At 45.4% G+C, this 23677-nt stretch overlaps 2 protein-coding genes across 2 annotated transcripts in view; one reads left to right on the forward strand and one right to left on the reverse strand.

Annotated features, from left to right (window-relative positions):
- Positions 1–2652, reverse strand: part of LOC132422622 (zinc finger protein 77-like) — a 28346-nt gene extending 25694 nt beyond the window's left edge. The window contains exon 1 of the mRNA XM_060007434.1: positions 2545–2652. Coding sequence (XP_059863417.1) covers positions 2545–2547 — 3 coding nt within the window. The 5' untranslated portion in view covers positions 2548–2652. The remainder of the gene's footprint in view (positions 1–2544) is intronic.
- A 5743-nt stretch (positions 2653–8395) lies between these two features.
- Positions 8396–18727, forward strand: LOC132422625 (zinc finger protein 709-like). Its single transcript, XM_060007440.1, has 4 exons — positions 8396–8501; positions 13831–13957; positions 14809–14869; positions 15260–18727. Exons 1-4 carry the CDS (start codon positions 8499–8501, stop codon positions 16299–16301), a joined length of 1233 nt encoding a protein of 410 aa, XP_059863423.1. The 5' UTR covers positions 8396–8498; the 3' UTR covers positions 16302–18727.
- Positions 18728–23677: the final 4950 nt, after the last annotated feature.

The following is a 23677-nucleotide window of genomic DNA, read 5'->3' on the forward strand; positions in this document are numbered from 1 at the left end:
CACATCACACTCAATCCACCAACTCCTTGGATGAGGCCAAAAGCAAAGGTCAGGAAACAGCTGAGGACAACAAAACCTCGGCTGACAAACCACCCCCAGCCCTTCTGCAGGTGGATCCCCTACCCCATGCTCATGCCATAAACACCTCCTTCTGTGGTGGTTCTACAGTCTGGAGGCCACATGTGTGGGGAGGGGTGGCAGCAAGGGCCCAGAGCACCTTCCTTCACCTCCCTCATAGGCTCAGCTTGTCCCCACCCCAGGGGATACATCCACTTCAAGCACTGTGGGTCATTCACAGGAGACAAAGACCCCTGTCTCAGTGTGTAAATGAGAACCTGCAGGATCACTGCTTCCTCCTGCGTTCACGGATAATGTAGGAGAGGGAAATTCTGGGGCACTTTTATGATTTGAGGAACAGGATACTGTTCATCCCTTTCAGAAGACAGGCATCAGTTCACTAATATCCTCATGATGACGAGCTGTAACTCATCTAAAAAGAAGTGAGCAAGTCTCAGTAGCACTGGTCACATTCCACAGAATTTCCATTCACCTCTGTTGTCCAGGTAATAACAGTTAGTGGACCAGATTCAGACAGTGTCAGAATTCTGCACTTTGCATGGAAGAGTCATTACAATTTCTCTGAATCTTTTAAATCCATCTCTCCACCCATTTCACATGAAGGGGTGGGACTGCCTGTATTTCCTGAAATTCTAATGGAAGAGAAAACATTTTCTGTACTGAGACACTTCTCCCCAGAGGCATCTCTGGTTAAGGCCCAAAGGCCCAGAATAATACAAGTCAGCAGGAAAGGTCAAAGACCTGAGACGCTTACTACCCTCACTAAGGAGAAGAAACCAGGCAAAAGAATGCGGAATTTTACACTTGCTGAAACCAGAAGCTGGATCAGGGGAAGCTATTAGTGCTGAGCTGGACCCAGAGGAGGCTGCTCACAGGTGTCAGGGGACAATGCTGAACCCTCCCTGAGCCCTGTGCTCCTGGAAACTTCGATGGAAGGTGAAAGGACCCCCCACCCTTTGCTCTTCTGGAAAACAGCAGGCTGCAAGAAACCACCCCCGTGCCCCACCTGACTCAGATAAGACTCACACGGAGGCCCCTTGTTTATCCAGGACGAGGCCAGACGCAGTCCCCTCAAAGCCCCATCTCCACCTCATCAGTGATTAGCAGAACTGTTCCCCCCACTGACCAAACAGAACAAATGCTTGTTGGCCAAACTTTGGTTCAGCTCCTCTCCTTCCCCCTGACCTGGCCTCACCGCAGCCAGCTGACAGACCCCTAAGGACAGGCTGGCCTCAGGGATCTGCTATCCAAGCATCACACCTGGTCCCTCCTGGTGTTGTTTAAGCGTCTGTGTAAAAGAAACTCTTTGCCCAACTCTTGAGACGCTTGCAGATCTTGGGGTCAGATGTCCCCCTTCCTGCAAAGCCCCCTGTGCCTCATGCAGCAGACCCTTCTCCCCTGCAGGAAATCATTTGAATGAAAGTCTGCCTTTAGGAAATTTGGATTTTTATTTGACACTGGCTTGACCCAGTGTTCACAATTACCCATTTCTTACTCAAACTTTACTTAGGCTCCTGTCTACCCACAGGCCCCTGACTTTGAGTCACCACTCCCTCCCCCCGGCCTCCACTGAGAAGCACTGAGCTGCAGAGCAAACCCTCCCCTCGGCCCCCCTCCCCGACCCCGGGCTGAGAATGCGCTGACCACAGGGACGCCCCATTCTGTCAAACAGCCTTGCTCTCACCCTCCTCACCCATAGCCCTTTTCTGTTTAGTCTGAGACCCTGGAACATTTGTGGTATCCGAGCCCTGTCCCTATTCCAAGTCTTTGGAATATTAAAAACAAGACCACAGCCCCAAACGGAATCGGTTATTCTAAGTCCCAAATCACCAAACAGAGACTTAATTACAGTTTCAGCCTCTCCCAGAAACGGAATCTGAAACTAGTCAGTCAGGAATTACCTGGTCAGCACAGTGAAGTGATCTGCCTGACAGACCCCTGCCCTCCGTAGAGTAACCTGGCCACAGACAATCCACTTTTCGCTACTTTCTTTGTCCCGCTCCCTCTGCCTACGGAAGACTTTCATTCCGTACAGCTCCTGGCAGCGCCCTTATAGATATGCTGGATGGGAAGCTGCCAGATTCATGAATTGTTGCATACAGACGTAAGAGCTTCAAAATGTACTCAGTTGGATTCTGTTTTTTAACGGGAATAAAGTTTCTCCTTACCCAATAAGGGTTTGACTTTATCTGTCAGGTCACGGCGCGTTCCCTCACCCCCGCCCCTGACCACTGCCCGGGTCATCTGGTCCTCCCTGGGACCCCCAAGGGACGCATACTCAGGTCGGGACTCCCCCGCCCCCCACGAGAGGACGGGAAAGACAGGACGCCGGGACCCCACCCCGCGGCCGAGGGGGAGACTCGGGTCGGAATCCAGGGGAGCGGGCGCGGAAGACCCGGGCCTGCCTCAGCTCCCAGGCGGTCCTAATCAGCCCCTTCCGTCTCTGGCCCCGGCTCGCGCACTCACCATCTCCGCCCAGGTCCTGGGCGTCCAGGGCGTCCTCCCGCGGCCCCGCAATCTGGGCCGGTGACAGCCACAGACACTGGACACCTGGGTCCGCGCCCCTCAGGTGCGCAGGCGCGCCGAGATGCGCCGAGAGCGACGCCTGCGCGGGCTGGGAGGGCTGGGAGGGCTGGGAGGGCTGGGAGGGCTGGGAGGGCACCCACCCCGACCCTGATTGGACGGAGCTCCGGGCTTCCGCCCTCTGATTGGACGGTGCTCCAAGCACTCCCCTCCCCTGGGCTTATGAGTGTACGCTACTCCGTGACCCGCCCCCGGCGCCTTTTAGAAAAGGACTCCAGAACCGGCCCCCGCAATCCTTGATTGGATTGTTCTCCGGGAACCGGCGCTCTGATTGGACGGTACTCCAGGCGCTCACCCTATTGAGGACTCTGTATGTATAGTGCGCGACAAGCTTCCGGGTTCTGATTCGACAATTGTTCAGACCCTCCCCGTCCCTCCGCCCAGTTTCACGGGCTCCACCCTAGCGCTTCTGATTATTTCCCGGGCCCCGCCCCCGTCTCCCTTGATTGGACAGTGTTATAGTCCTTAAGGCCTCACTGATAAGCTGGGACGTTGGTCAGGTCCCTAAGCCGGTCAGAAGTGCTGTTTTCGAGCCCGGGGTCGTGGGCTCCCAGCAGAACTTGTTCCCGGGCAGGCGGACCCGGACCGGGACGTCCTGACTCAGTTTCCCCGCGGAGAGACCCCTGTCCAGAGTCGGGACTGGACAAGATGGGCCGGGAGAGGCTGGTGACCTCCAGGGTCAATGGTCGACCCGGGATCAAAGGTCACCATGTGTCTGTGCCCTTTAAGAACAAAGAAACGTTCGCCTGTAAGGCAGGATCCGGCCGGGTTTGACGTGTGACCTTTGACACCTACCGCCCTCCTGACCCGCCCGCATATCTTGGCTTGACCAAGTTCTCTGTGTCCCATTTCTTACCCCACAGCATCAGGCTCCCTCCCCACAGGAGGGGGGTACCGTTGGGTCGCCCCCACGTCTGAGCAACCCTGAGGTTCAGAGCAAGTCCTTGGTCAGCTTCTCCAGGGAATAGGCCACCCAGGGAGCCCTGTCCAGTCCAGCCACACTGACCCGCAGTCCACGCACCGCCCTCACTCGCCCAATTTCCCTCCTCCCTTTCTCACATAGACGAGAAAAGCCCTTTTCTTTGTGGCTGGAGAGGCTGACACATCGCTGAGATCCGAGCCTCAGCCCTGTTGCAACAATCTTTGTGAATAAAATTTCTCTTTAAGTATAGATTAGTTTTTTATTAGACATACTTTTATTTTTTCGGCCGCACCATGGGTCATGTGGGATATTACTTTCCCTACCAGGGATCGAACCCGTGTCACCTGCAGTGGAAGCATGGAGCCCTAACCACTGGACCTCCAGAGAAATCCCATAAACATACTTTTAAAATGATGAATCCTGCAGCTTCCTGAGAGCTTGGTTCTAGGGCCATGTTGCCCAGGGTGATATGGCAGTGGGATATCCTTTCCCAGTGGATACCCATTTGGGTTGACATGCATCCAATTTTTGTGGCTCGATGGTAGAGCCATAGTGGCTGAGCCACTTGCAGAATTCAATGGCAATTGTGGGCCTGGGAGCTTGACTTGCAAATACCTTTCAAATCAAGGTGCACAGCTAGCAAGGGTGATGGCAGCCTCTCTGAATCTGCCATCATTGGACTTAACTGGCACAATTAAAGCCTCAGTTATGGGTGGCTGAATCTAGAAGCTCCCAACAGTCCAAGGTGTTGCCCAGAAGGATGATGAGATGGTTCTGCTGCAAATAGGTTTTAAATCATATGACCAGATTTGGATGTATGTGGTTCATAAGGTATCAGGTTGTTTGCCAATTAAAATACCTATGGTTGTATTCTGAGGTTGGAACTCCAGCACTAGCCTGCATGGACTTTAGTCAATAACAATGTATCAGTGATAAAATAAACAAGGTCCTACTGTCTAGCACAGGGAACTGTATTCAACATCCTGTGATGAACCGTAATGGAAAAGAATATGAAAAAGAATGTATATATATATAACTGAATCACTTTGTTGTACAGCAGAAATTAACACATTGTAAATCAACTATACTTCAATAAAATTAAAAACCTTAAAAAAAAAGATTGTGATATTCCAAACTCAACCTCCATAGCTTTTATAACAACCATTCAAATTAAAGAAAAGGTAGTTAAAGAAACAGTCCCTGCATCTCTCAGTATATTGATGGCAATACTAATTTCTGAAATTCCTCCATGAGTGAGGTGTTGCTTCAGGCTTACTATCTTAAGGAACAGTTCTAGAAGCATCTCTTTGACCTTTCCCCAACAATATGCCTCAAGGAAACCAAAATGGTAATTTTAGTGGTTAGTAAGTGTATCTATTTCTACAATCCATCCTGAGCCTGAGGAACTAATCTATTTTCGTTATTTTTATAGGGCATTTTGTAATTTATGATTTTGTAAGTTTCTGTGCACAGGCTTTGCACATTTTTCTTGGACTTCAACATTTTGCTTCTGATTTATAAGCGCTTTTAAAACTATTAATTAGGGTTTCTCTGGTGGCGCAGTGGTTAAGAGTCCGCATGCCAATGAAGGGGACACAGGTTCAAGCCCTGGCCCAGGAGGATCCTACATGCCACGGAGCAACTAAGTCCGTGCACCATGACTATTGAGCCTGCGCTGTAGAGCCCACCAGCCACAACTGCTGAGGCCCGTGTGCCTAGAGCCCATGGTCCGCAACAAAAGCCACCACAATGAGAGGCCCGTGCACCGCAAGAAGAGTGGCCCACGCTCGCCCCAAATGCAGAGAGCCCCCTGCGCAGCAACGAAGACCCAATGCAGCCAAAAAAAAAAAAAAATTATTAACGATATTGCATTTTTGCTATGACAGCATTGAAAACATTTCCAAGTTATTATATCTTTCATCTTATCATTTATGATGTTTTTTATTTTTTTCAAATCTTGTCATCATTCTATTTATAGTTTTTCTTTGGATGTCGTGACTTTCACTCCCTAAGTATACAGAAATACTTACTGATGTTTTCTTTTAGTTTTTTGTTTTTTTTTAGCTGCATTGGGTCTTCGTTGCGGCACGTGGGACCTTCCTTGTGGCATGCGGGATCTTTCATTGCAGCACCCAGACTCTTTGTTGCAGCATGGGCTTCTCTCTAGTTGTGGCGCATGGGCTCCAGAGCATGCAAGCTCAGTACTTGTGGCACACAAGCTCTCTAGTTGCGGCGCACGGGCTTTAGAGCACAAAGGCTTAGATGTCCTGCAGCATGTGGGATCTTAGTTCCCCAACCAGGGATAGAACCTGTGCCCCTGCAGAGGAAGCATGGAGTCTTAACCACTGGACTGCCAGAGAAGTCCCTCTTTTTTTAAGTTTAAATCTTTATCTCATCTGGAATTTATGTGGATGTAAGTAGAAAGAGGGCTGAGATTGAATCATCTCTTGCCATAAATCATCATATACAGTATTTTATTATATCCTTGTGTCTGTTTATAGACTCTCAAGGGTGTATATGTTCATTCCAAGATTTCTCAACAATGGCACTATTGTTATTTTGAGTCAGATAATTCCTTGTTTCTGAGGGCCATTTCAATTATTTGTACTCATTTGTTATTTTAACTGGTGATCTGATCAGAAGTTCTTCCTCATTCTTCATTTACATTTGACTACCTACTCCTTGCACTACTTTCAGAAATTCTTTTATAATTATCTTATTATGAGGCATAAAGTACTTCTTGATGCAAATTTGGTTTCTCTAAATTTCTAAAATTTCTCTAAATTTCTCTAAATTTTATGGCTAGGTTTAGAGAGACCTGCATCTTTGAACTGAGGAGTCTTCAATCCAACAATGTTATTTATATATCCATGAAGGTGACACCTTTGTCACTTCATCAGGAAACACTTTTAAATATTCTTATATGGATCCAGCACATGGCATTAAGCCTATCCTGCAATATCTAATATGTAGTTTCCCAGAAAATGCAATTTTAGTCCAATAATGTATTTTATGATGTAAATCATATATATTTAATCAGTAACTAGTAAATTGCCAATAGTTCTAACAGTTTTATAGTTGTTTCATCTTTAGTTTCTCAAGAAAGCAATGTTATCACCTCCAATCACAATATTTATTCCTATCCTTTACAGGGCTCATTGTCTATTCTGACATGATCTTATTACAAATTAAAGCAATGATAAATAATTGAGGTGAAAATAGACATATTTGTTTTGTTTGATTGTTCCTTTCAGTCGGAAGTCCTACTGATATCAGTTCCTCTTTACTTCCTGCTCTCAAACACCTTCAATGAGTCGCAGCCTGGCCCGGCAGTCATTGCCTAAAATCGATCAGAGAAAATTTAGTAATAATAATAATAATGGCAGTGTCTCTAGCAGCTAAGATTGTGAAATAAGGCCACAGACTTCTTTCCAATAGTGCTGAAATTACGTCGGGGAGACAGACAATAAGCACCAAATAAACTCACAGAAAATGGGGAGTATAAATGCAAGAAAGACTCCTATTAGAGCAATTAACAAAAGGAGAGATAATGCTTCCGGGGGGACGCCTCAAAAGGTCACATGAGAGAGAGACCTTTACACTGAGACCAAGGAGTAGAACATGAGGTGTCCGACTGTGGGGAGAGAGAGGAGGGGATGTTTTCTTACAGGGAAAATGTCACTGATTTTTTAATTGATGGATTAGATCTGCAGAATGGAGAGAGGGTGGTGTTGGACCCCCGCAGACCTATGGCAACAGAAGCTGGGGGAGTAGGGGTGCCTCCGCACAGATTTTAAACAAAATAACGGAGGGAAGGGAATTCCCTGTCAGTCCAGTGGTTAGGACAGGGCGCTTCCACTGCAGGGGGCATGGGTTCCATCCCTGGTCCGGGAACTAATATCCTTCAAGCCGCGCGGCGAAACAAAGGAAAAATAATAGAGAAAATAACGGAGGGAAGGACAAAGAATATAAATGGGAACATTGACAAGAAAAATCCTAATCATACGCTAAAATGATAGAAATGAAATCTTATAGAAGCAAACCAGAATCAGATCTAAGTGCATTAAAAAAAAAAAAAATCAGATTTCGAGACCAAAGTGGAAAAAATACGGTTTCCCAGAAAACTCAGACACAATGATATCAATTTTCAGTATAGGTGCTGATATACTAGAGGTCGTGGTCCCTAAAGCCCCAAGTCCACCCCTGACCCTGGAAGTCACCAGTCTCCCGCGTCCTGTCCAGTCCCGCCTCCAGACACGGGGTGCTCCGCGTGGAAACTGGGTCAGGACATCCAAGACCAGAAAGGAGGACGAAGAGGGGCCGTCGAGCTGCGGGCTGACGCCAAGTCCGACCTGCCCGGAGCAAGTTCCGCTCGGAGGCCACATCCCGGGAAGGCAGTTCCGCGTCCAGGGTAGAAGACCGGGTAAAGACAGGGCAGAAGCTGAGAATCCACGTTTCCGCCCGGCTTTTCCACGTGATCCCTGCCCCCGCCCATCTCCCAGGCAGGGTCGGTGCAGACACTCAAATTGCCCAATCAGGGGCACCGGGGCCTGTAGCACTATCCTCAGAGGCTCCAAAAGTGGTGCCCGAAGCGCTGTGCAATCAGGCTGCGTGCCTCGGGAAACTACCCAATCAGAGTCCCATGGGGAGGGATTACCTGGAGAACCGTCCAATCAGAGTGCGGGGAATCCCAATTCTATCCAATCAGGGCGCGGGGCCCGGAACACCGTCCAATCAGGGCCGGGGGGCGGGCACGCTCCCAGCCCATGTAGGGGGTCGTTCTCGGCCGGCAGTGGTGCTGGTGCGCTACCCCGCGCAGCCCGAGGTTAATCTTCCCCATCGCTTTCACCTGCCCAGGTCGCGGGGCCGCGAGACCGCGGGAAGGACTTCCGGCAGAGTCCGGAGCGGGGCGGAGATGGTGAGTGCGCTGACCGGGTCGGAGACTGCGAGGGGCTGGTTCGAACCGGCAGGAACCAGCTGGAAGCTGACGCGGGCTGGGGTCTCCACGCCCCTCCCCCAGGGTCCCGGCCAGAGTCCCCGCCCTTAGTCGCGGGGTGGGGGGGTCCCCCTGTATCCCCTGCTTTTTCTTTAGTGACTCACCAAGCTTCCTAAACTATGAGGCTTTAAATGAGGGGATCTTTTAATTTCTCATTCGTTTATCGCAACCACAGGGGGGAGGGTATATAGCACTTATTAGACATTCAAGGTATTTTTCATTAAATGGATGGATTCTGGTGCCCATGGGATTGAGTTTCTCGCATGTAAAAAACTAGGATTAGAGTCAGCATTTCAAGTACAAAGAATGAGTTGCAATTACATTGAACCTGTAGATGAATTCGAGGGTGGATCTACACCTTTTACGGTATTGAACTTTGCGATCCACGGTCTTGGTATGTCTCTCCATTAATTTCCTTTAATAATGTTTTACTGTTTTCGTCATGTTTTACAAAACCTTTGTTAGACTTGTTCTGCATGTAATGTCGATGCTGATTTAAATGGTATCTTAAAAAAAATACTGTTCCTGGTACATAGAAGTAAACTCATTTTTGAGCATTTTTCTTAATGTCTTTGTTAGGTGCAAGCATAGATTTTAATTATTGATCTGTAAAATCTTTGAATCTTTACTTACAAAATCTTACCTGCAAATAATTATACTTCAGCTTTTTTCTTGTCCTGTCATTTTACCTTTTTCTTTTCTTTTTAAATGATTCCCAGGACCTCCTGTCCAGTGTAGAATAAGGTACTCTGTGTGTCTTGTCTTCTTGACAAGAGAGCTGTTTTACTATTTCAGATTTTTCATTTAACATTGCAGTGTTTTTATGCACCATCTTCCCCAGGTAGCCATGTTCCTTCTAGTTCTGATGTATTAAATTTTTATGTCCATTAATGATAGTCATTGTTTTGGATTTGAGGGCAACGAATTATGATTTTTCTGCATTTCTATTATATAGTAAAATGGATTAACTTTTGTATACTGAAAACTACAATAAAATCTATTTAACTTTTATTGTAGTATTGTTGCTTTACAATGTTGTGTTAGTTCCTGCTGTCCAGCAAAATGAATCAGTTATACGTGTACATATATCCCCTCTTCTTTAGATTTCCTTCCCATTAACGTCACCACAGAGCACTGAGTAGAGTTCCTGGTTTTATAAAATGGATTAATTTTTAAACATTATTGCATTCCTAGAGTAAAATGTGCTTGGTTGTGGGACTTCCCTGGCGGTCCAGTGGTTAGGACTCCATGCTTCCACTGCAGGGGGCACGGGTTCGATCCCTGGTCTGGGAACTACGATCCTACATGCCCCATGGCTCGGCAAAAAAAAAAAAAAAAAAAAAAAAGCTTGGTTGTGCTTGATTATGCACATTACTCATTATTTAGGGAACTAATTTTTAATAGAACTTTGCACCTGTGTTTGTTAATGATAGTTTATTTTTTTCGTTTGTACTATTCTGTTCTTGGCATGTCTCTGAAAAAGGAATTGTTTTCTGCACACAGAATTATTGATCTCGTTAATATTTAATAAAACTAGCCTGTAAAACAATTTGGGATTTTTGTTTCCTTTTTGTGAATGTTTGAAAATACCCTTTTATTATCTTTAAATTACTTTCGACTACTGAGTAGTATGGAAGTACTCATATTTTAAAATTTTATTTTAGACCATTCCCTTCCTCTCGTGTTTAATCCCTAGAACATCCCTAATTATGCCTGCTTTTTCATTTGTAACTTTATTTGCCCATGCTTTGTTTTTCTTGAAAAAAACTGTCAGAGGTTGCAATCTGATCAGTTCTAAGAGATGTGGTTTGTACGGTTTTTTGTTTTGGACTCACCGCACAGCTTGTGGGATCCTGGTTCCCCAACCAGGAGTTGAACCCAGGCTCTTGGCAGTGAAACCACAGAGTCCTAACCACTGGACCACCAGGGAATTCCCAAGAGATGTGTTTTTAGCCTCCCTTTTATATAGTTCATTTTGCCCTTCACATTTCATTCTGTGCTTTCTTCTTTTATTCTGCTTCTCTTTTTCCAGATTCTTGAGTTCATTTTTAGCCCATTGGTACTGTTAGTTCTTTCTTTCTTTTTCTGGGAGTAGATGGTGCTTCTGCTCTTGGCTGGGGACACTTTGATTCTAGTCTCTCTCCAGTGGGACATGGTGAAGTTAACAAGCACTTGAAACCTTTCCAGAGATTTTGTGAAATCACATTCTGTTTCTAATCCCTATAGTTTAAAAACGCAGTGGCATTAAAAACAAACAAAAAACCAAGCCACGGTATCCATTTCCAATGTTACCCAGATGGTTATGTCACTGTTATGATTTCATTCTGCCCCAGTCCCTTTGCTCATGTTCCTAGTTCCAAATGCCTTCATTGTCCTGTATTTTACCTACAGCACTTACCCCTTCATCTAGATAATATTCAATTTACTTATTGTCTTCCACTGTGAGATTTTAAGATCCATGTGGTTCAGAATTTTTCTCAAGTGCTGTATCTCTATAACTGCATGTAGTAGGAATTATCACCTAAACAGATTTTCAGCAAATGAATGAGTCAGAGCTACAGCTGTATAGAGAAGCAACTCGCCTGAGACAGAGGGCTTTGCCAGTAGAAAGAGCCCAAGGATGTCTGATGTGAAGAGAATGTTCCAGTTTTCTAGTCTCCACTGTCCTCTCCAGGAGACAGGCAGAGTCTAGATCTGCACTGTCCACTAGAGCACCCCTGGCCACACATGGCTGTTGAGCTCTTGTACAGCTATCAAAATTGAGTTGGGTGCATGTGTGAGATCCATACCAGATTTCTAGCATTAAGTATGACAAAAATAACATAGGCTATCTCAGTAATTATGTTGGTTATGTACTGAAACGATCTGTATACTTGTATTTAGTGGGCAAAATGAAAATTATTAAAATTTCAATACAGGGACTTCTCTGGTGGTCCAGTGGTTAAGACTCCATGCTCCCAATGCAGGGGGCCCAGGTTCGATCCCTAGTTGGGGAACTAGATCCCACATGTCACAAGTGAAGATCCCGCATGCTGCAATGAAATCCCACGTACCACAACTAAGACCTAGCATAGCCAAATAAATAAATAGGTAAATAAATATTAAAAATTTCAATACGACATTTTTATAAGGTAGCAACAAGAAAATTCAAATTTGGATATGTTGTCTGTATTGTCTTCCTATTTAATGGCACTGCTGTAGATCAGGGGTTGGCAAACTACAGCCCACAGGCCAAACCCAGCCTGCCACCTACTTGCATAAATAAAGTTTTATTGGCACACCACCACATCCATTCTTTGACGTGTTGTCTCTGGCTACTTCTGTGTGACAAAGGCATACCTGAGCAGTTGTAACAGAGACCACGTGGCTAGAAAAGCCTAACAATGTACTCTCTGACATTTGCAGACAAAGTCTGCTGATCTCTGCTCTAGGTCATTGTACACATTTTGAGGAATAATGGGCATAATCATCCTGTAACATGTATGTACAGAAATGCAGCTGCTAGACATTTAGGCTTTTAAAGCAGTCAGACCTACATACAAGGTTCTAATTGGGTAACATTGAGCATATTATTAATTGATTCTGTCCTTTTGAGTTTCCTCTGCTACATACTGATTGTAATGATATCTACTGTGAGATTTATTATGAGACATAAATGAACTCAGGTGTGCAAAATATTTCACACATCATGGTTGCTCAAATAGCACATTTTCTTATTAATGCTGTTGTGAGACTGTTACAGGTTTTGATGGCTTTTAAATGTCACCTGATACACAGTGGTGGAAGAGTTAGTTGAATTTTATCTGTGGATAAGTTTGTCTTGAGACAGTGCTACATACCAGAGTACCTTGGTAATTAGTAATTAGGGATGCCCAAAGCAGCTGACTTTACTTACCAGCCTCATGAGAGAGTGTTCCCATTCTGAAGCATTCTCATTCTGCTGCTGTTTATTGAACAGGTAAATCGTATCCCCTGCATTGGAGTGTGGCAGCCTATGTTCACACCTCTGCGTGTGGAAGCTGATGGAGTGATGCACTTCCTCAAAAGCCAGGCTGTTGGGGGACCCTGCAAGCCATCAGATTCCATGCTCAGGGGTTGGGCAGTTATGCCTGTCTGCATGCCACGGGGTGCAGAAATGATTGCTGTGTGTAGTGCCCCTAGGAGGCTGGTGTATAAGTCAGTGCCTCTGGCTTTTCAGTGGGAGCAGATGTCCTTCGGGAGGAAGGTGCCACCTGATCCCTTTATACCTTTTATGATCTGGGCAGATTCACAGCCAAACCCTTCTGGACTTCAATTAATTCATTTCCACAGTGGGCTCAGAACTGCCTCTTCACAGGCAGGAAGGACCAGGGCACTCATTTCTGGGGAAGGCAAGGCTGTTCTGGTGTCTTGTGACATCAGTGACATCAGTTGAGGAAGACCCACCACCCATAATTTTGACATCACTCATAATTGTCAGCACTCAGGCCCCTGAATGCAGGCACTGTCGTGAGGTCTGAAGTCTTAGGCTTCCCTTCTCTTGGCTGGGCTCCAACTTGTCAATACACTGACTGCCTCCTGGAGAGCATGGAGAGAAAGGTGCTGTTTTATAAAAGAACAGGAGACAGATAAGTAAATATTAATGCTTCGCATAAAGGTGGACCTGCCAGTTTATGATGGATTGGAATTTTCCAAGGAACTATATCCATCTCAGGGCCTGGGTTGAAGGTTGGGCATAATCAGGCCTCTTGAGAATCAAATTGTTGGTGAGGGGGCAAGCAAGAAATGCCCCTGGACCCTCACTGTGTTTTAATTCATTAAAACCTCATCCAGGCCTGACTTGGTTTCATATCACGCTTTGGCCTGTATTGGACCATGAAGAAGGAGATGAAATCATTTTCATTACAAGGAACTGATGTTTTTAAAGATAAAATAATTGTTTTATTTGTACAGTATTTCTTCCATATCTCCAATGTATTGTGGACTGTTCTGGATCCTTCAGATGGAGGGGAAGAGTGGAAGGAGCCAGAGTCAAACTAGAGAGATGGGTGTTAAATCTATGAGGCAGGCTGGCATCTCAGAGGAAGTCAGCGCTGAAGAGAGGGGAAGAGATGATGACAGAACCCTAGAGTTGATGGGAGACCACAGAACCATGGATGAACTTGCTGTGAATTGAGTCCTGGTTCCCCAATGCTGTCAGCCTCCCCCTTCCTTCTGCACACACAGGTGGAGAGTGGTACCTCGTTAAACCAGAATTTGTTGGATGTTTTAGGAGTCAGTGGTCTTTGAGGATGTAGCTGTGGACTTCACCCCAGAGGAGTGGGCTTTGTTGGATCCGGCTCAGAGGAACCTCTACAGAGATGTGATGCTGGAGACCTTCAGAAACCTGGCCTCAGTGGGTAAGGATGACATCATTCCTTTACTGACTCTCTAGAGGACAGGTATCCCCAAGCTATTGAGCTTGCTCTAGAACTTGGGCTGAACAGTGGGAATTTATTGCTAAGTAAGACAGACATGGTCACATTACTATGGAGCATATAGTCTAACAGCTTTCTCATGTATGTATGAAACCTACTACTTTCTCATTAAATGTTTTTAGCCTCTGTAAGGGTTATAACTGTTCCTTAAGAGGAGCAGCCCTTGTTGGGGAACATTACATTTGGAAATATTAATTAGAAAAAGAAATTACTTCTTTCTGTGGAAGCTGAATTTTGCAGATGCGCTAGCTTCCCTTTTTTTCTTTTCATCCATCCTCATGAATAGCCTTGCCCACATTGAAAGACCTTCCATATTTCCTCTTTGAAAGTTTATATTTGGGCATATGCATTTTGTCCAATTCCGTCCTATGTTGCTTCCTGACAATAGGGCATTTATGTCACCAGAAGTCTCAGTCTTCATGGAAGTATTTCCAGTAAATTGCCCACCATTTTGTCTTCTTGTCCTTATTATTGTTAAAGTCCTCAAGTAGCCAGAACTCCTCCAATTCTTTTTTTACTCAAAAGTGCATTTTTCCTTATAAAATTTCTCTTGGGTTGCTCTTGGAAAGAAATGTACATGTTTCCTACTTATTTTCTTGCCTTAATCCCACGAGTTCATTCCAAAGAAAGTAAACTTGTTACTATTTTTCGTATTATGGCACTCAAATTAAAATCAATGGGTTAAGTCCTCTACAGTGAATGTTTGGGGAAGTATGAAATGAACAGAATATAGTTAAGTTTCAGAAGAAATGATTCCTGGTTCTCCATTTTAGGAGAAAACTGGAAATGCCATAGCATTGAAGATCAGCACAAGAACCAGGGAACACATTTGAGGTGAGTGACACATACATTAGAGAAAGTAGGTCTCAGGAGAGAGTGCCATGATATTAATAAGTGTGTAGATATATGTCAGATCTTAAGCGTTCACAGAGAATTTTCACAAGACAATTTTATAAACATGATACAGATGTTGGCTGATTGAGACGTAGTTCAGTTGTAAACAATTGTCAGGAAACAAAATCCCATATATAAAGAACAGTGAAAATGGTACCTCAGGTTGAGCCCCCTGTCAGAGCACTCAGCTTATATCACTTTGAAACAATTCTAACAGGGCAAGAAACATACACATTCACTGAAAATGGTAAAAGTGTAATCATATTAATCATTAAAAACCGTAATGAATTGTTAACAAATCATTAGTAATATGATTCCTATTTTTAACAGATGGCGTGTGGTGGAGATACCCTCAGAAAATAATGAAAGTAATCAATGTGGAGAAACCAACCAGATTTCCAATCTTATTGTACATAAGAGACTTTCTACTGGAGTAAAATCCTATGAATACAATAAGTTTGAAAAACCCATCATGGATTCTTCAACCCTCAAGAGTCCCATAGCATCATCTCAACATGGACAAAAACCCTATCAGTGTAAGGAATGTGGGAGAACTTTTACTTCTTACTCATCCTTTGGGGCACACATAAGAGCTCACACTGAAGAGAAACCCTACGCATGTAAAGAATGTGGAAAAGCCTTTATATATTTCTCCAAACTTAGAGTCCATATAAGAACTCACACTGGAGAGAAGCCTTATGAATGTGAAAAATGTGGGAAAACCTTCAGATCTCCCTCAAACCTTTGGACACATAGAGAAACTCATACTGTTGAGAAACCCTATGCTTGTAAAGAATGTGAGAAATCCTTCTCTTCTCCCTCTTCTCTTAGAAAACATGTGAAGGTTCACAGTGCAGAAAAAGCCTACGAATGTAAGGAATGTGGAAAAGCCTTCCTTCATTCTTTTTACCTGATCATACATGCAAGGATGCACACTGGAGAGAAAGCCTATAGATGTGTGGAATGTGGGAAAGCCTACAGCTGGCCCTCAGACCTTAGGATTCACATGAGGACACACTCTGGAGAAAAGCCTTATGAATGTAAACAGTGTGGAAAATCTTTCAGTTCTCCTTCATCCTTTAAGGGACATTTGCGAACTCACACTGGAGAGAAACCTTACGCATGTAACAAATGTGGAAAAGCCTTCAGTAGTCCTTCGTACTTTAGAACACATGTGCGAATTCACACTGGAGTAAAACCCTATGTGTGTAAGCAATGTGGGAAAGCTTTCAGTTGGTCATCATCTTTTCGAGGACATTTGAGAACTCACAGTAGAGAGAAACCGTATGAATGTAAGGAATGTGGTAAAGCCTTCAGTAGGCTTTCATCCTTACAAAGACATGTGAGAATTCACACTGGGGAGAAACTCTGAATGTCAGCAGTGTGGGAAAGCCTTCTATACTCCCCTATCCTTAAAGAAAACACATGGAAACTCAGGAAGGAAGGAAACTCCATGCCAGTTCCAATGATGGAAGGCCTGCATGCAGTTTACATGTATTGTGCACCACAAACTGCATAGCATTGGAAAATATTTACAAAGGTCTTGGATATACTGTTGGCTTTATTAGTGCCTTATTCTTAAAGTAGATCCCTATCACATTATTTCCAGTTCTTTATGAGGATAACAGCTAGGAGATAATAATTCTTTAAGTATTACTTTGCCAGGGCTGCCCTAACAGATTGCCACAAAGTTGGTGGCTTAAAGAAACAAATGTATCCTCTTTCAGTTCTGGGTACTAGAAATTGGAAATCAGGCGTTATTAGGGTTGGTTCCTCATGAGGGTTCTGAAGAAGAATCAGATCCACGTGCTCTACAAACTTCCAGTGGCTACAGCAATCCCTGGTGTTCTTGGCTTGTGGACGCCATCATTTATTTATTTACTTATTTATGTTTTGGGCCACACTGTGAGACATGCAGGATCTTAGTTCCCTGACCAGGCATTGAAACTGCACCCCCTGCAGTGGAAGCACAGAGTCCCAACCACTGGACTGCCAGAAAGTCCCCGTAGGCACAACCATGCATCATTCCAATTTCTGTCTTAATTTTTTAAATTAATTAATTAAATTTTGGCTGCATAGGGTCTTCATTGCTGCGCACAGGCCTTCCCTAGTTGCGGCGAGCAGGGGCCACTCCTCGTTGAGGCGCACAGGCTTCTCACTGTGGTGGCCTCTCTTGTTGCGGAGCACGGGCTCTAAGTGCGCGGGCTTCAGTAGTTGTAGCGCACGGGCTTAGCTGCTCCGCGGCATGTGGGATCTTCCCAGACCAGGGCTCGAACCCATGTCCCCTGCATTGGCAGGCGGATTCTTAACCACTGCGCCACCAGGGAAGTCCCTGACTGGGAATTTTAATATTTCTTGTTTAGAAGGCAAAAAAGAGCGTTTCCCTGGTGGCGTAGGGAAGAGAGGCCACAACAAGAGAGGCCGCGATAGTGAGAGGCCCGCGAACTGCGATGAAGAGTGGTCCCCGCTCACCGCAACTAGAGAAAGCCTGCACGCAGCAACAAAGACCCAACACAGCCAATAAATTAATAAATTAATTCAAAATAAAAGAAGGCAAAACGAAGGGACTGGGGCTAAAATTAACTTGTAAGGAAACAAGTCAGTTTTGTTAGCTAGACTAGGAGAAAGTTTCATCATTTTTGTGATTTGCATAATTCTTTTGATCCTGTGTGACGACATGATCACAGAGTGCTCTTGCTTGTGCCTTACTCCATAACATAACACCCAGTGGCTTTGTCTGATGACAGTGTTGTTTAAAATGGTTTCTGTTTAAGGGACCTGCCTGGTGGTCCAGTGGCTAAGATTCTGCACTTCCACTGCAGGGGGCGCAGTTTCGATCCCTGGTCAGGGAACTAGGATCCTGTTTGCCACCACGTGGCATGGCCAAGAAATTAAAAAAAAAAAAAGGTTTCTGTTCAGCAGAACACCACAGCCTAGGAGTGAAGACCAGGCCAGGTAGATCCCCGTCTCAAGGGCTGATTCTTTTTTCTCACTATGTGAACATTTTAGTATGTTTATTATATATCTGCCACTGTTTTGTTTCCCATAAATTAGTTCAGTTAATGTAAGTTGAGGTAATCCTCCAAAACTATAATGTAGATACTCTAATCTCCTTTTGTGAGTTAACTGGGGCCTACAGATTACAAAGCTAGCAAGTGGTAAAGACAGGATCAGGATTCAAAACAAAACCTTCTAGCCCTAAGACCATGCTCTTCACTGCATGTTAGTCTTTGAACCTCCTTAATACACCAGCCATTCTAAGCTCAAAACAAAATTATGCCCAATCATGGCACACATGGTAGACTCTCAATGCAGAAGCAGGAAACAAGTGCTTGCAGTTCTGATTTGGCATCAAAGATGGAAATATGTGTCTTGGAGGAAAATAATCCATGATAAGAGAGATAATAGGGAAAGCAGGAGGGTGTAGTCTGTATTTTTTTTTTCCTCTGAAAGGCAGGGGGGCATCAGTGAGTGAGGATGTGTTCATTAACTTATAATTTCATCATCTAGTGTCTTAAGTAAATACTACTAAAGGAAATGCTCAAGGGAAGCAGAATAATGAGTCTCCATAAAAATAAAATCCTTGTGGTTGCCAAGGGGGAGGGGGTGGGGAAGGGAAGGATGGGGAGTTTGGGATTAGCAGGTGCAAACTATTATATATAGGATGGATAAACAAGGTCCTACTGTATAGCACAGAGAACTATATTCAATATCCTGTGATAAACCACAATAGAAAATAATATGAAAAAGAATATATATATATATGACTGAATCACTTTGCTGTACAGCAGTAATACAATATTGTAAATCAAGTATACTTCAATAAAATTTGAAAAATAAAATTCTACTCATGGTTCAATTTGCAGTAATTAAAAGCTCTAGCTCATGTGACATGTACTTAGGAATTGGAAAGGGTTTCTGTCATCAGTGTCCCATCATTTATTTGGGCCACATAGTGTGGCTGTTTATAATCCTTTTGAAAGAACTGTAAATTGGATTATATATTTGGCATTATCATTTTGCTATTATAGTATAGTCCAATGAGTTTTGTATCCTGGAAATCAGAGTTGCCCCCTCATTTGCAAAAGGAATATGGTCATTTGCACAGCTATACCCTAGCATGTGCCTTTTCCTATGAGCAGAATGATACCTATACAAGCTCTCGGAAATGCCCCGGTAGATGCAAGGAAAAGTGCGGTCAGTGACAGGATTTTTCCACATCATAAATCCATTTCAGCTCTCAAATTCCTTTCCCAAGCCCATTTCTATGTCTTTGCTGAGAGACCTCATTAAGGGATCCACACCTGTCTCCATTTGGGGAATATTTCCCCTAAGCAATGCCATGTGGCAGTGAGTGGGAACAGAAAACAAGGGCAACCAGGGCCCAGGACAGTTACTAACAAACTTTGGGCCAAGGGCAGAGGAACCAGCTCTTGATCATCTTCAGCTCTGCAGCAAGTACCAGGGTCACCACGCCTACCTCAGTCTCACCACCACCTCGACGCTGGACCCACAGATGCCGCATGCGCAATCACAGCCCCTGTGTCGCAGTCGACCACCATGCGTCAGGAGCAATCGGGGCTGGGGCTCAGGGCTGCACATGCGCAGTCCACACCTAGAGCCACCTGGACTCTGGCTCCCTAGTCATTCGCAGGCTCCAGACTGGCTTTAAAGAGCCCTCCCCTTTGTCCTCCAAGTTCACTCACTTCCTGGGACACCACCCCAGGGAACCTGAGCCCCTTGAAAAATGCAGCTGGAAGAAAGACAGCCCACAGACTAGATTCCAGGCCCTCATTGCTTCCAGCACACAACGCGGCCTCCATGCCCCACCAGCTGCCCCCAGAGGCTGCTGGCCGTTCTGACCTTTGTCGACTGCCCAGGTTCAAGTGGATTATCCTTCCCGTGTTGGTAGCTGTGGCCTCTGGTTTTCCGGAAAAGCCCGAAAGGATGCCAGGCAGGGCCGAAGGTAGCAGAAATCTCTGCCTTCTACTCCGGCCTCACTGGACCTCACTTCCGCCTCCAGCCAATAACCAGGTACTGAGGCCAGGCGAGGGGTTGGGAGGTTTCCTGAGGCTTCAACCTCCCTTCCTTCCCCGACCATGGCTGCCACTGGGAAGGCAACTAGGTGCTAAGGAAACCACAGCAGATGCTGAGAGACTTAGTAGAGGATACAACAGCTAAAGAGGGATTGCACACCTTGGCAGCCCCAATGCAGTTCCTCCCTGAAATCAAAGGGACAACCAAAACCCTCTGTATTGTCAGGTAGTGAGGGGCCTGTTCTTGGAAGAGACCTAAAGCAGAGTGGCTGGCTGGAGCATCCTTGACAAGGGATGTTGGCCATTGACTCTCAGGGCCTCAGGCTCTTATCATGTGGTGGTGCTGTCCCCTTGGCAGTTTCTTATGGTGAGTGCCTTCGAATGTTATGCACGGTGAGGGCTCATCATTGTGAGGTCCCCTCCCTCACCAGGTCGGCTGAAAGACCCTCCTTTGGGATTTGTTTTGAGTGCCAAGGGACATCACTCTGCCACATGGGAAGGGGGTGAGAACTGTATGGGTCTGTTATGAGCTTTGAACAAAACCCTCATTGTTTGTGTGTGAATATGTAAGTATCTAAACCTGGTGATTCAACTAGCGTTTATTGATCCCCTATGTACCAGGTCCTGTTCTACATGCTGGAGATGCAGCAATGAATAGACACACATACTCACACACACACACACAAAGTCATGGGGATGTAATGAACAGCAAGGTGACTATAGTTAATAATACTGTACTGTGTATTTAAAAGTTCCTAAGAGAGCAGATCTCAAAAACTTCAGCACACACACTGGGGAAAACCCAGAGACAGAGAAACACTACAGTCATCCATGCAGTGAGATGCATAGACAATCGGCACTCCTGTCAGGACACAGGAACCACTACTCAAACACCTGAAACTTCCCAGACAAATGCATGTGGTGGCATGACAAAATCACACTAACTTTGTCACTGGGACATACACGTGGACACACTCAGACACAGACACATAAATTCAGACACACTGGCAAAGATGATGCCTCCAGAGAAACTAATACACTCCCAGAGATACACAGCCTACAGTGTCTGCGACTCCCCCACTCCCCAACAGCTCTCTTTACTAAGAACTAACCAACATCAGATACGTCATCTATTTCACTTGTTATCTCTCCTCCTGGAACAGGAACTTCACACTTCCTGAACCTGCACAGTACAAAACGCCTCTCTCCCTAAGAACCACAAGAACCCAACCTGTGGAAGAAGTGTCAGGGGCCCAACGTGGCTTGGGTTATGATGTTCCAGCCCCCCACACTGCTGAGGATTCTACCAGCAACACACTCATCACTACCTTTACCCGTTGTCACTCTGCTTTCCAATTGGAAACTCAATGCGGGCAGCAATGGTGTCTGTCTTGTCGACTGGCAGCCATGTGTCCTGCACTGTGGTCCCCTCGGCAGCGCTCTCTGCTGGTCTCATGTGCCCGTAGACTCCACTCCGTCCACCCTGGGTGGCCCCAATGTCCTCCTGGAGACTCCGAGGATGGGCGCTTAGGGAGCATGGACCACACATCTGCAGGCCACAGAGGTAAGTCTTGCTGATGCGCAAGACGTGGTGACCCGACTTCCATCTTTCCCTGGGCGGCCTCTCAGTCGCCCCACCCACGAGCACCTGCGCACTTCTGCGAAGTCTGCGATCCCTGGTGTCCAGCGGTGTTTAAGAGGCAGTCGCATGCCGGGAGGAGTCTGGGGGCGGGGCTCTGGGCGTCTGCTTCTGAGATCTTCATTTCCCACAGGCCACAGCGGCTGAGACTACGCTCAGGGCAGGCGTTGGTAGAAGTGCGCATGCACCGCAGTGGGGCACGACCCAGAGGGGAGGTGCGGAGGAGGCGCGACTGGAAGTGATAAGTTTGAGCGGGATTGGTGCACCTGCAACCTAAATCCTCCGGTGGTGGATGATCGTGGGGCAGTGGGTGTATGCGCGTGGGCGCCAACGGGCGGGCCATGGCTGGATGTCCCTTTGACGTCCCTGGAGGTTTTGAGACTGGTGTGCGCCTTGGAGCTTGTGGGCACTGAGCTGATGCTCCTGAGGAAGCGGGGGTTGCTGTGGCCACAGGCCGTCTGTCGCTTTGTCGCAGGTTCTGCTACTGCTGTGTTTCTGTCATCTCCCAGACCCATGCGGCTGCCGCAACGTTCCACATGTGGGAGTGTAGAACCCTCATGACGTCTCCCAGCAAGAAGTCACAGGACCCGGCCTGATGCAATTTTAGAGCTGAATGGCCTCCAGACAGGCCCAGGAAAGGCATGACGCTGATGCCCAAAGATTAAGATGCCCCCAGGCAGGTCTCTTGGAGAGAACTGTAGGGGCACTTTTATGGTTCAGACCAGAGCATTCCCAGAGATCTCACTGGAGGAAGCTAGCATAAACTCGGAGAAAGATTCCAGGAGCCCTTTCACTTCTCTCCTGTTGTGGGAGGCTAAGGACAGACATGGTCCTTGCGGGTGTTTCCTAACTTTAGACCGAGTTCCAATAATCTGTTTGGCCCCAAGTCCTTCTCCCGGCCCCCTCCAGGTCCTTCAGCATTTATTGAGGATCCCAAGATGGAGGTGGGCTGGGTGTCAAGGTTCAGGAGTATTAAAATTCCCTTAGCAAACGAAGGCTTTGTTTTTCTATTATTTTTAATATACATGCAGTAAAATTCACTATTTTAAGTGAAGCACCATGAGTTCTTATAAGTGCAGAGATAACACCAACAGTCAAAATGAACACGCCATCAACCCTGAAAAGAACAGGTGCCCATTTGTTCTCAAATGCCCCATCCATAATCACTGACGTGTTTGTTTCCTATACTCTTGTCCTATCCACATCTCATAAAAGGAAAGCCTTCCTTTGTTAGGAGTCTTTTTGTAAAACTTGATGCCATTTTTCTAAAATTCAGAAATCACACTTGCCTTCCAGTGTTAAATGTCCAACACTTCCCAATAAAGATTAAGCAAAACTAAAACCTTCAAACGTGACATTCCATTTTTATGAGCTACGTGAGTTTGGGCAACTCTGTGCTCCCCGTGCTTGTCATCATCTGAATGATAGGAGGGAAGGAGGTACAGATGATGGTCAAATCACATCAAACTATGGAGTGCTATGAAAACCTAAGTTAGCACGGAAAAAAAATTAGAGATTAGACATCAACTGCTCTTTAATAAAAATAACTGACTGCTTCTGTTCTACCAATTAGTTTTAGACAACCTCAACTACTTATGCTTTCTACACTCACCAAGCACCAGCCCAAATCGGAAAATATATTCTTCCAAACAACCTCTGACTGGTACATCCCACTGTCTGTGCACTCATTCAAATTGCTTTAACTCAATACATCCATTTTCTTTGGTCAAACCAATGTGGTCCTTGTGGCTTTTGGCTAGAGACCATTGACAAAACCATTATTTAAGCTTTTATTATTAACAAAGAATAAGCAATCCATTTAATGACAGATGTTGAAGTATGTAACAATAAAAATGTTTATATGACAAAAACCACCTTAACTTGTATATGCCAGCTAATATTGTCTCAGACTGTATAATGCTTAAATTAACAATATTAGTTGATTTAAATCCATAATTGCAATGGAATACTTTAACATATTCTCAGTACATGAAAAATAATAACATTTGTATTATGGATTGAACTGTGTTCCCCCCAAAATTCATATGTTAAAAGTTCCAGTATCTCAGAATG

Source organism: Delphinus delphis, chromosome 3 (genome assembly GCF_949987515.2).
Source record: "Delphinus delphis chromosome 3, mDelDel1.2, whole genome shotgun sequence".
Lineage (NCBI taxonomy): Eukaryota > Metazoa > Chordata > Mammalia > Artiodactyla > Delphinidae > Delphinus > Delphinus delphis.